The 13,626-nt window shown below is 35.2% G+C and overlaps 1 protein-coding gene across 5 annotated transcripts; it reads right to left on the bottom strand.

The window, feature by feature from the left end:
• Positions 1-203: 203 nt before the first annotated feature.
• On the bottom strand, positions 204-11,385 carry LOC105059424 (casein kinase II subunit beta-1). 5 transcript variants are annotated; one of them, XM_010942716.4, is made up of 6 exons: positions 11,123-11,377; positions 10,712-11,009; positions 9,364-9,582; positions 1,723-1,832; positions 1,461-1,626; positions 204-603 (listed from the first exon to the last, which is right to left on the bottom strand). In XM_010942716.4, the coding sequence occupies exons 2-6, from the start codon at positions 10,944-10,946 to the stop codon at positions 473-475; spliced, it is 861 nt and encodes a 286-aa protein (XP_010941018.1). In that variant the 5' UTR covers positions 10,947-11,009; positions 11,123-11,377; the 3' UTR covers positions 204-472. The 5 variants fall into 5 exon arrangements, with proteins under 5 accessions (XP_010941018.1, XP_010941017.1, XP_073106184.1 ...); XM_010942715.4 differs by having other exon boundaries at positions 11,091-11,376; XM_073250083.1 differs by having other exon boundaries at positions 1,450-1,626; positions 10,712-11,385.
• Positions 11,386-13,626: the final 2,241 nt, after the last annotated feature.

The raw sequence follows: 13,626 nt of genomic DNA, 5'->3' as shown, positions 1-13,626 counted from the left end.
TAGCCGCATCAGACTACATATTATTTTGGCTAACTTTGAAATACAGACACGAGATTTTTTTTAAAAAAAATGTTAAGTTTTATGAATTGTTATTGTAAACCTTGTAGACCATGCAGGCACATCGGGACGCACATAGACACACCTAAAGCTATGCAGACAAACATGCATCAGATTGACAGAGATGATAATTGAGGCATCAGCAATAATCCACAACCAAGAAAAACTTGCTCATGCTCTTTAGTTACAGGAGTACAGCTGAGATAAAATAAAACAATAGCTTCACTATAGCTTAATGAATAAGTCAGCACATTTCAGATGCTTTCTTATATAATCAGATGTTTTCTTATATAAAATCAGGAAATAGTTCGATGATGCACTCTCACTGCAACAGCTTTGCCCTTGCCAAAGCATCTCCGTGAACAGCATGAAGAACCCATGAGCTGTTTCATGATATGACAAGCCTCGTAAAACATCATGGTTTGCGAATTTTAAAGCCAAAGACTCTTGGAATGTATCGCTGCAATGGCTTCTGCGGCTTTAGGTGCCCATACGTCATCAGGAACAAGTGAGAAAATGTGGTACCGAAGTAAGCTCCATCAACATCTACAGTGTCAAGAAAAATCTCAGCAAAGAAAGCCGAAACTAGAAAAGCAGTTCTGGTGTATTAAATTAAATTGAGGATCTTGGATTCTTGATGTTCAGATTTCAGAAAACATAAGACGTTACCAAAAACATTTCAATGCAGAGTTGCCTGAATTATATGTTGCTGAAAGCAATAAAGCATGTTTGCGGTGGTTTGGTGGTTTGACTGAAAGGAAGTCAAAACCATAATGGACACGTTTTCCATTTTTCCCTTCATAAACAGATTGGGCTGGCATCCATGTCCACAACTGCAGTGTGCATGTGCGTGATGGCATGAGCATGGACATGTGTGCGCTTAAATCCTACTGGTATGATCAAAGTCTTAATTCCACCAATGCAAAATCAATGATGCAGTTTAATGGGAGAAACCATATGATGGAACATGATCTAGAACATTTAACATAAAAAACATATATTTTCAACATTTACTTAGGTATCAAGTGGATGCAAAATGGGTCAACCTAGTACATTAATATGTTTGGTTTTTGAAGCACTTGGTACTAAAATTTGACTCAGTTTAAATGTGTATATTACGGTATACCATACCAGCACATTAACTTTATTGTTAACTGTTTATTCTTATTCACTTTGATTCAAAGGTAACATTTTTTTAAAAAAATCTAGAATGTTGTAAATTATGACTAGTGATGTAGATCCTCAATCCAGATTGCCTATCATTAATTTCACGCACATAAGGTTCCAATCCTACAGCAAGGGTTCAACTTTCATGCATGTGTTAGCGTGCTCAGATGTATAAAAACATTTATTCGTTAATGCAGAGCATAGAAGTTCAAAGAGTTGCTAAACTGAAAGGATACTGCCTTGGTACTTGGATCTTGGATAGTATATATCTTCACATTTTGGACAATAGATTTTCACAGTACTGGATCGAGGAATGTCAGATTGCCCAAGTGGAAGGCATGGTTGACCACAGCAATATACTCTAGGGCATCTTCCAAAATCATAATTTTTGTACTTCTCTAACTGCAAAAATGTTTCCACTTGAAGTAGTCATTTTCAATTCAAAAACTTTAAAAAGAGGAAAAAAAACAGCATCATCAAAGCCAAGAGAGATCTTACCATTGCAGCCATCCCTTTACTGGTTAAAATGTATCTTACATGAATCAAACCATATAACATCTCTGCTGCTGACTCAACCAACTCATTTTGTTCCTCGGTAAACATATCACCTGTGCATTTGGATGACCATAACCAATCAATGTTGCTAGACCACAAATAATCCTGATAAAAGAACTACAGCACTGTACATGCAATCCACTAGACCTAAAGTGCCTGATTGATTTTCAGAAGAAATTAACTTATTATCTTAAACACATAGCACATCCAAAAGAATTCAAATGTCTAGGAAACAGCAACATGTTCAAAAAAGGCAATTCAAAATACTTGTTAAAAGACCACTAATGTAAAAACCTAAAAAACACATCGGTGTTTCGGGAAAGTAGGGCTGAAACCAGACAGGATACGGATCGGATGCTAGCATTTTCATATCCATATTTATTTTGTTTGATGAATACAGATGCGGATATGGATGTTGGTCGGATGCAAAAATTCATATCCATATTTATTTCAAATGGATACGAATATAAATACGCTACTGAAAGTATGGATACAAATATAGATATAAGTAGGATAATTTAGCTTTATGACCACTGAATCAAAGATACTACTAAGTGGATAGTAAATCAAGTTGATAGCATATTAATATTATCATTTATTTTCCTTCAAAGTTCATCAGTGCCACATAAATTTAAATAAGGTTACAAATAAAATATCCTAGAATCGGATATTCGGATACACGGATCAAGTAGTTGTCTATCCATATCATTATCCTTTTTTCTTTGACAGATCCAGATATGGATATTTGTTGGATGCTCAAATTTCTATCCGTATCCGGATAGACTTGGATATAAAAATTGACCGGATGGATATCATCCTATCCACTTTCACCCCTACAAGAAAGCATCTAAAGCTTTATTATTAACAAGCAAATCCACATATCTCAAATTAGACAAAATATTAAAGGTCAACAAATTGATATACATCATTTTTCAATGTTATGTGTGTATATGCATGTGCGCATGCATACAAGGATCTCTCTCTCTCTCTCTCTCGCCCTCTCTCTCTCCTTGTGCATGTACATAGAAAGGTAGATAAATAGATAAAGCTAGAACACTCTTGAGAGCACTTGGCCTTAAATGCTTCCCGATAAAATCACTGGATAGACCTTTTGAAATAAAAATCCACATGACTGGTCATGCTCTATAACATCTAAATTAGCTCGAAACCAAAAATCACATGCTTTTGAGGTCTTCTATCCATGCATCAAATATATACAAATTGGACGACATTACAAATATGATATCATCTTTATTTATTTTATAGTCTAGGAGCATCCAAGTTAGCTATCTTTCGACTTGGATATATTTTACATCATGTAGATAAAGATCAATGATTGGATTTTTCAAATTATATAATCATAATATACTTTACTCACTAACTATATAGTAATCATTCATTATGTGCCATGAAACATAGGTAAGATACCTCCAGTATAAATTACTTTGAGTTTGTGGCCAATTAAAGCAATATACATCATGATCAATGGTGTTGATTAATTGGAGAAGTCTATAATTGACTTTCAGAAGGAAGCATTTTGGGCCAAATGCTCTCAAAAAGCATCTAGCTTTCCATGCACACAGATACATACATGCAATCCAATATAGAATAAAAGTGTGCTTGATTTCATAAGAAATTGGCTTAATATCTTAAATTTATAATATGCATCACAAAGACAGGTTCAAAGGTCTAGAAGTAGCAACATGTTCCCATAAATGATCTTTAAAAGAAAACTTAAAAACACCAGGAGTGTACAAATTAAGACACATTCGTGTTTTAGGGAAGTAACAACAACCTAATCCATATATCACAAACCAAAGAATGTATACAAGGTCAATTGATAAGATCATTTTTTTAATGTGTATACTTCACCCAAGCTCCTTTAAGTAACACTATATGGTAGAGAAAAGTTTTGGTTATCAACATTTTCAAGACTTTCACAAGCAATAGTACCATCAGAAGTATATCACGAAATCTGATTATTCATCTGTGGCTCTTGTGAATTACACCAAATATATTGCCTTGCAAATTGTTTTGTCAAGAAAAACCAAAAGTGGAAATGGAACTAACCTGCAATACATTGTTCCAAATGCAGGTCCTAGTATATTAATATATGGATTATGGACTGCTGTAAGGAATGAGATTATTGCAAAGAAGTGGGTGTTAGGGAAGGAAAACGAAGTTTTCACATTCATGCTGAACAAATGCAGCTGAAGGTATGCATGAAAAATCAGTTCTCAAAGCTTCAAATTGAGAGGGATTCCTTATAAAAATATCTCAGTGAAATAATATCATTCTAGGCATTCCTCGATTTGTTGCACAGAAAAGATAAATAGTTACCCCTTTCATTCTACAGTGTTAATGTGAAAAATGAAATGCCATACAACATATTTTACCAAAGTATAGGTGTGTGTTCATTAATCATTTGTCTGATATGTTTTGCCTGTCATAAACACATAAGCACAATATGTTGGTTTCTTTATCTTTGACAACATACACCTCAAGAAAAGACCTAATGTATTGAAAATTGTAAGCATGATATGAAGGGATCCCCTCATGTAATAATTATTTGTGTGAAGAGAACCGGTATAAGAGTTTATTGATTAAACCAAAAAAGAAACTAGAATTAAGGATGATGGCAGCATAGCTTAACCATAAAACATATGCTAAAGGTTGCTTCACCAATTAAAGTTCCCATATGCTACTTTTGTTTGTTGTACACTATACATGAGAGGGGACAAAGCATAGGGATAACTGAACCAGGAACACAACAAAGAGAAGGCACCAGACATGAAGAAAAGATTCTCACCAATACCATTAGCCGCACGCATCATATCATGAACAACTAATTTAAATTAAAAACACATAGGAAAGCCAACTTGTAACAGCAAATTATCTAAAATGAACACTACAAAGTTAGGTGGTGGTAATCTGTTTCCCTCCTGCCAACCATGCCACAACTCGCAGATAGCAATGTCAGGTATTGCTTAAGAATCTGATAAGAACACTGGAGCGATAAAATAACCAAGCAACCAGTCATATGCAGGGCAGGGCAAGAAACATATCTCCAGGTAACCTGAAATATACACTCCACTATGAACATCACATGACGTGTCAAAAAATAGCATGGTACAATCACCTCATTACTTAAAATGGGGGAGCATCTAGAGACCTTGCTTCTGGTGATAACAGCATAACTTATCCTTCTGAGCAATCACCTTATATTGAGATGGTAAATTATCAAGCCCTACCTTAATTAATACATCTACACAACTCAGAACCACACCTGCTCCTCCCATTCCCAGCTACTATTTTACAGCCTAAGGAATGAGAAATTGCCGTAGCTTATGAAAATTAGGAATGGAAAAGGTCACATGTTCCTGATTATATATTATTCCAGGCATGACTTTTGAGCCTGGCGTATTGAAGATTTTGGATTTGCTATGCCCAAGCCCAGCTAATTTTAGCCTTAACTTGTGTAGAGACAAAATCTACTTTAACTTTATTTCATTTGATGTATAGGAGGTAAGAAACCTCCTAAAGGTTCAAGAGCATGCCTGTGACAAAATTTCAAAGGAAGGCAAAGACCCATCTTTCCTAAAGGATGCACATGCCTATGCTAGTGGATTCCCTACACTTCACAAGCATTAGGCCCCAACCCTACACTTGCTTGAGCATTATCATTTCTAACCTTTCTTTATTCAACCAAATACACATCTTATCATTCAAATTTCTCACTGTGGTATCTCGATGGATGCTCTACCACTTCATCTTCGATAGGCCCAACCCATACACTTGCTCGAACATTCTCATTTCTAGGCCTTTCTTTATTCGACCAAATCAAAATCCTATCATTCTCATTTCTCACTATGCTAATTAAATGTGGTTGGGCCTTCTTAACTAGTATAAAGCAGATATGATGCCATAAAATTTTTTCCCCATGTTGCTTAAGGATGGCAAACAGTGGGTCAGGTCAAGTTTAGGTTGGGGGGAAAAAAATTCTTTTAAACCATGCCTAACCCATTTGTAATCAGGTGGGCAGAAGTATATCAATACCCAACCCATTTTATTTTATATGGACTCAAAACCCAACCAAACAACCCAAGTATTGCTCCACTTATTAGTCATAATGGAACTATAGATGAAAATGAAATAGGTTCAAGAAGATGGAATCTAAGTTTTAGGCATCAGAATACGAAAAAAAAGAGAAGAGAGGCGATTAAAGTGGAGGAAAAATTAGGATAAATCTTGACGATGCTATCCACCTTACTTTTCTCTTCAATATGATTTGTCCTTTCCTTCTTAACCATTAAATGCATGACCTTTTTAATGACCCACTGTCCTAGGGCCTAGGACTAGATTTTAAGAATTTGTCCCATGGTTCACTGTCTTGGTAATGGACCCTGCACCAGTACTATGATGTTACAGTGTTAGGACACCCAACATGGGTCGGTTCAGCATATCGAGACTCAGTATACCCTCCATATCTAGTCTTGGTTCGGTACCGGTATGGTATGGTATATTCAATACAGAGCGGTATGCACCCACATGGTGAACCTCGACACCCATATTCTTTAAAAACTTTGATACTTCATTCAGCAAGTCAGATTGCTGGCTAATTCCACTTATGTGGGGGTTTCTCATATAATAAGAGAAAACAATTTGGCTGCACATCAAACGGAAAATCTAGCTTGTTATACCTAAAAATGTGTTGGCTTTAGTCTTTTTAGCTTTCTTCCAGCTAGTACAAAAGGTGCTCTAAAGACTGGATCAAATGAATTGTCAACACCCTAGACTCAACGTTTTTGTAAGATTTCCTATTGGTAATCCTCTAGGATTTTTTTTTCTCACCTTTTCTTCTCATTTATATTTTTCTTTTGTTTTTGGTGGATCATTATATTTTTCTTTTATCTAATAAAATGTTAAGGACCCATGCCACATCCCACCCTAAATAAAGTTGACTTAAATAAATGGACGAGTGATGAATAAATGCAGATCGAGCACCAACAGGCTAGGAGAAGATTATCCAACAATAATATAAGAGCATGGTTAGAACTTAGAACAATTAAATTACCATATTACAGCAAAATCCATACCAAAATGATTCCATTTAAACCCAACATGATTCAGAATTGACTTCCTTGTGATATTTTCATCACTTTTTTCATTGCTTCAGATGGAAAATGCATTTCCTCTAATTAAACTTAGATATTACAAGTTCTGACTTCTGAGAATATTTTGGAAGCAATGTGACATACCCAAAGCAATTTAGAGAATTGTTTTGCTATAAGTTCAGCCATGTTAAAGCTGAAGTCATAAGCATTTCAGTGTTCCTTGTATACATATTTTATTAACTACAATTCAGTTGTTTCAGAACAGAAGCATTGAAACAATGCAGCCAATGGTTCTAGATATTATGATAATCTTTAGAGTTGTGCCTAATTTACTATTTTAGAAGTTCTTGTATTTCCCTATGGCTTTGCTCATTCCTAATTCCAAGTTGACACATTGGATTTTTTTTTTTTTTTTAAATAACAAATTCAATGCTTCCAAAACTAAAGTTAATACCACTGAAACTGCCAGCAAAGAAAACCAAAACTAAGTTTTCAAACTTTCTGCTAAATTACGCAATTCTTGAGCACCCAAATTTTCCCCAACAACACGAATGAAGGCACAATGGGACATAATACACGGAAATTTTATCTAGCTATCGCTTGTATTGCTTGTAAGTGGGGGATAAGGTTTTGCTAGTGGGAGCTGCCTTGATTTGGAGAAATCTATGAACCAAAAAAAAATTATATATTCAAGATATTAAAAGGACTAAAGATTAAAAATGTAAATCAAGGTTCGCTGTACCGGTACCGGACGGCGTGCCGGTCCCGGACCGGTATGGTACCGGTACCGATACCGTACCGACACACAGTATGCTTGGACGTACCGGTCTGGTACCGGTACACAATATTTTTTTCGATTTTCAAATTTTTTTTTTTGGATTTTTGAAGTTAATAATTGATAAATACAACTTCAATATGGCATTATATTGCATATTATTGACATATTTGGGTTCAATTTGGAGTTAGATTGCGGTACAAAGACTCTTAATAGCCATATGTTGCAATCGAATCAGTTTCATGCAGAAGAAAATGGGTTTGGAAGATTCAGAACACATCATAAAGCCCTCAACTATTTAACTTGATTAAAATTAGGATGGTAAAACACCTGAACTCTCTCCTATTTGACTTATTTATGAAAAGCCTTGCTCCAATTGTGATCCTATATGATATCGCATATAACAGTTTAAGCTTCCAGCATCACAACATTATGCAACCAGAAGTTATTCAATTTTATGATTCCACCATAAGAATTTCTTCATTAACTCTGAGACATATATACCACTACTAGCATCACAAGATTTATGATATTGATACAACCAGATATTATTCAATTTTATGATGCCATTTTGAGTTACTAATTGGAATATTAGATATCGCCCATGCTTCTTTTTTAATCATAAATGCTGAGTGTTGTGTGATTATAATACTGAGATTTTTATTTTAAAATCTTGTTGAGGCCTCTAAACTATCTGTTACAACTGCGATTAATTGTTGTGGAAACGAATACTTAAAACGGTACGAATGCATAGGGTTAAATGAGCAAGGAGTCATGGTACCAAACAGGGAGAAGGGTAATGGTAAATGCTTAGTAATTGTTGGGGCGGGGAACCTCTATTACTAGCTATCAGAGGTTCAAAATTTTCTTTCAGGTTCCTCTCAAGTTCTCAGAATGCTTCCCTAGGCATTTCCATCTGTTTGGTGATGAAAAATCAAATCAAATTCATCTTACGAGTTGGATTCCGATGAACTAATACATGGTACAAGCTTTACAATCTCGGTATCGGATCTTATATTGACACCATTCTATTATAATACCGATATATATTTCAATTTGGTACAAAACAACATACCAAATATTGGTATAATATGAAATAACATATCAATATGATATAATACATCATATTGGATACTACAAGACAGATGGTATAACAGATATGATAGAGAGAGAGAGATGTGCTTGAGGTTTCATTTTATTTCAGATACCAAGAAAATAACACAAGATCCTCATCAAAGTGAGCTACCTTCCCCCCTTCCCATGGGCGGTACGGTTCGGTTCACCCCGAACCGATCCAGAACCGAGCCGACCGTACCGCCAGATTCCGGGCGGTATGGGCCCGAACCGCACCGAACCGCCCGGTTCGGTGCGGTTCGGGGTCTTTTTCCGAAAAAAAGGCCCGAACAGGACCGGTAAGGGACCGGTCCGGCTCGGTACGCCCCGTACCGGGTGGTTCGGCCCGGTACGGCGAACCATGATGTAAATAATGCTGAGCAGTGGTAAAACATGAAGCAAGAAGGTACTTTTCAATAAGTACGAAACGCCCTCAAAAAAAGAGAAGCTATTAAATAAAAAGAATTCATTGGATGCTCATATTTCATGTTATATGAGCAATATTATACCACTATATTAAGAATATGATACATCAGCAAGAGCAAAGTCCTTCATAAAGACCATAGCTAAAGATATGCTTACCATGAGAGGATTCAACATCCAAAATCAGATCCAGAGCATAGTCATAGTAAGGAACTTGACTGCTTAACCCACAAAGGTTGAAGTCATCCTGTATGTATTCATCATCAACTTCGCAAAAGAACTCATTCCCTCTTAGATTACAGAACCATGAAATCCAAGATGTGTCATCGCCATCAGAACCACTAACATCTGACCCTTCATTGTCTGTTTCAGATTCTTCTGTATAAAGAGAATGAAAAAGGTAGAAGCCTATTTAAAATGATTGTAAGGCTGCTAAAGAGGGGAAGCATTGACACATTTTAGAGAACAGAACCTAAACATTTAATGTTGAACAGCCAAATCTCTGAGAATATAGAAAAATGCAAAAGAGGATTATAAATATAAATATATAAGTATAAGAATAAAAGTAGTAAAAGGGAAAAAACAAAGACTTCAGCATGTGAAATCACACATCAATTTGTACCACATTAAGAACAAAATCATCAGAGTTCCAAGAGAACACTAACAGTTGCAAATCTTAAGCGTGACTGGAGAATAAGATCACATGATTTATTGCAAACAGGCAAAAAGAATATCGTGGTTAATCATTGGCTTCCCAAATCTTACACAATGATGCCAAAGTTTATAGCTTTTCATCATTAAGTCATTTTCCAAACATAAATCAAGCATATAGACTTCTCATTTTGCTATCAAACAAAATAAAAGCAATCTAAATTTATGTGATAAATGAATTTCAGTTCCTAATCTTTAATGAACCTGGATCATCCTTGGCATACTCTCAATTACAAAAGTTCTCACAAATATTCTCAGCATATATTATAGTTTGAGTTTACCAGTAACATAGATGGACCGTTATAAAAGCATTGTCTAAGGATTCCAGCACAAACTAATCTGACCAATAACCATAGACTTCTTTGTCAGACTGCTATGTCATCTCCTCACAAGCTTATGAGTGCAGACAAGATCGTACTTTTTGACACTTCAAAGCAACCGATTACTTCAAAAATTAACACTTTCAGTATAAATTACTCCCAATTGCCTGAAATAACCGCTTGACCAATCCAAATGGTGAAATAGTAGAAGGAACACATAGAAAAAGATCCAGCCCAAGTCAGCAGCTATCCATACGATTTCCTTTCAAAAGTTCGCATTTTGTGTCCAAAAACATCATATTGACATGCATAAAAATGAGGGATAACATAGAGACTAGTAAAAAACATCTTCCTATGGAGAAATATCCACCATTACTACAAAATTAACAATTAAAGTAAAATCAAAAGAATTCCAGAAGGCAAGAAGATGGAGATTTTAAAAAGAAAAAAGAAAGAACGAAAAAGAAAACACTTACCATCTGAGTATTTGTTCTTGGCAAGAGGGGCAGCCCGCTGGTCCCGATAGTGGTCCGGCTGCTTTCCGGCAGAGGTGGACGGCAAGGAGAGCCGCTCCTTCTCCCTCCCGTTCAACCCACGAGAAGTCGACGGCGACGACTTCTCCAGGTGCTTGTCTAAGGCATCATTGATCCGCTTCCGATCGAGGGGGCCGATCTCCAACTTCGATCCGCTCACTCCTCGATCCCTGTACATATCTTCCGCCCCTAGATGCCGACTTTACCCTTCGGACCAGCTCAATCGACTCGCCCCAACATACTTAACAACAAAAACAAAATCAAAAATTTCGAACCCTAGACCGCCCAAGAAGCCAATTCGAGAACAATATAGGAGAATAACCTTAAAATGGCGAGAAAACGAGAAAGAATTACGAATTTAATGGCGAAGATCCCTAGATTCAGACAACAGAACAGGGCGGGGGGACCGAGGCAGAAGCCCTAGATTCTGGAAGAGACGGAGGAGGAGGGGGGAGAAGGGTTAAGGTTTGGAACCGCTAGGGTTTCATTCTGAGGAAAAGAGAGAGGAGGAGGAGGGGAGGGAGGGAGAGAGAGACGAGCTCTCTGGATTTGGCGTTTGGGGGCTCGAATGGCCGGGGAGAGAGCACGGGAAGAAGAAGGGGAGAAGGGCGAAAGGGGTAATATGGAAATTTTGAGGGTGTTATGGTAAAAGCGACGTCCAGATGCACCCGATATTTTTCTCAATCGTGCGGAATTCTGTTGATGGGAGTCTCAACCTTTGGCTTCCGCCAAGGCTCGGATCACCCGAGAAAACCTTTGGCTTGTCGTAGCTTTGAATTGAAACTACTCCAACAGCCGTGCAATACACGAAAATTAACATAAAAAAAATTATAAATAATAATAAAAAAATATTTTTATTAAATTACATAAAATAAAGATGAAATATAATTAAAGATGAAAAAAATTAATGACAAATAATAAAATTAAATTTATATAAAAAATAAAAAAAATAAAAAAAACTATATGTCCAACATTAGAAAATATCAATATGTTTCTATATTTTGAAAAGTATTTTTTATTATTTTAAGTCTCCAACAACAAAAATAAATCGGTATTTTTAAGTTCAATATCTACCGTTTAATTTTCAATGAGCAATTAAGCAAAAAAAAATTAATAAAAAAAAATAACGTTTATGTCAGATAGCTAATATAAAGTAAAAATGAAAGATCCAATAAACATCGCTACAAAAGAGTAAGTGATTAAACAATCATCTGAAAGAAACAATTATAGATCATTGTATAAACAAAGCCTCCAAAAATTATAATATGTAAACATAAAATTTATTACAGATGCCAATTTTATAAGAATAAAGTTTATGTTGCATAGCATTGGTATCATAAATTATAAGAACCAAAATTAACGGTGTCAATTGTTAATTGAAACAAATCTTTTTAGTTTATATTCTGAAAAACTTTTTTGAAAGCAATATTTCTTGTAGATTCGACACTAATGTATTCATCTTCGGTAATCAAAATTTTCAATCCTCTTCTGTTTCTCACTCTTGATATTGCAACATAAAGTTGCCCATCACTGAAAACTAGTTTTGAAAGATACAAACCAACATAGGGAAGAGTTTGTCCTTGACTTTTGTTTATAGTCATTACAAAGCATACAGCCAACGAATATTATTTTTGTTGAAATTTAAAAGGCAATCTAGAATCAGAAGGAATCAAACTTCATTTGAGGTATGAATACTTTTTCACCCATGTTGCTCCTTGAAATTATTTTTCCTTCAATCATATGTTTTTCTAACTATGTAATCACCAATCTAGTTCCATTGCACAGTCCTTTCCATTGATCAAAGTTTGATCAATTTCTAAGTAACATAATAGAAACTCCTCTTTTCAGCATCAATTTATGGTGAGGAATACCTGAACACTTAATGCTATTCAAATATTTAGGTGTATGCATATCTCTATTTCCTTCATTTATATCTGATTTGGAAATAGAATCTGAGCTTAAATATATCTTCTCCTCAACAAGCATCAAAGATAAAATATATTCAGTGATCTGTTCTATTACTTCAAGAGTAGGAGTAAGAATAGCTCTCTCTCGAAAAAATTTTGAATCAGTCATATTTTCCCATCAAGAAAGATACGTGCTATTGACTATATTAGCAAGTGGATTATTAGAATTTTTTATTAAGATATCATCAGGAATGGCAATGACAGCCTCACCATCATTTGGCTTTCCTTCTTTTCCATCTCTTATTCTCAATATCCACTCAAAAAAAAATTTAATTTCAGCCAAATCAGAAGATGAAGATCTACTCGCAAGTCTCATATTTTTTGTCAATTTGAGGATCTGACAATAATTTGACAAATAAAAAAAATTAATGGCTGAATTTACAATATCTTGTCTGCTTCCTTTTGAAATTACAGAAAGAATTTATCTAAAATCACCACCAAATACAATAACCTTTTCACCAAAAGATTCTTGCAAACTATTTGGATTAGAAAACCTCAGATTATCTCTTAAAGACCTATCCAAAGCTTTAAAATAATATTTATGCACCATAGATGCTTCATCCCAAATAATCAACTTGATAACAATTAAAAGTTCAGCAATAGGACTATCTTGCTTAATATTGCAAGTGGGTCTTCATTAATTATCAAAGGTATTCCAAATCTCAAATGCGCAGTTCTACTACCTGAAAGAAGTAAAGATGCTATTCCATTGGAAGCTACAGTTAAAACAATCTCTCCTTTTAATCATAAAGTAGCTGCTAAAGTTCGATAAATGAAGATTATTTTGATTCCTTCATAACCATAAATGAAGAAAACATCACCTTTATTGTTTGTCACAGCAGTTATGATTTTTTCATATACTGACTTTTGTTCATCAGTTAGATTAGAGAA

Source organism: Elaeis guineensis, chromosome 16, assembly GCF_000442705.2.
Source record: "Elaeis guineensis isolate ETL-2024a chromosome 16, EG11, whole genome shotgun sequence".
Lineage (NCBI taxonomy): Eukaryota > Viridiplantae > Streptophyta > Magnoliopsida > Arecales > Arecaceae > Elaeis > Elaeis guineensis.
The sequence above is the reverse complement of the archived record's forward strand: the minus strand, read 5'-3'. Positions and strand labels throughout refer to the sequence as shown.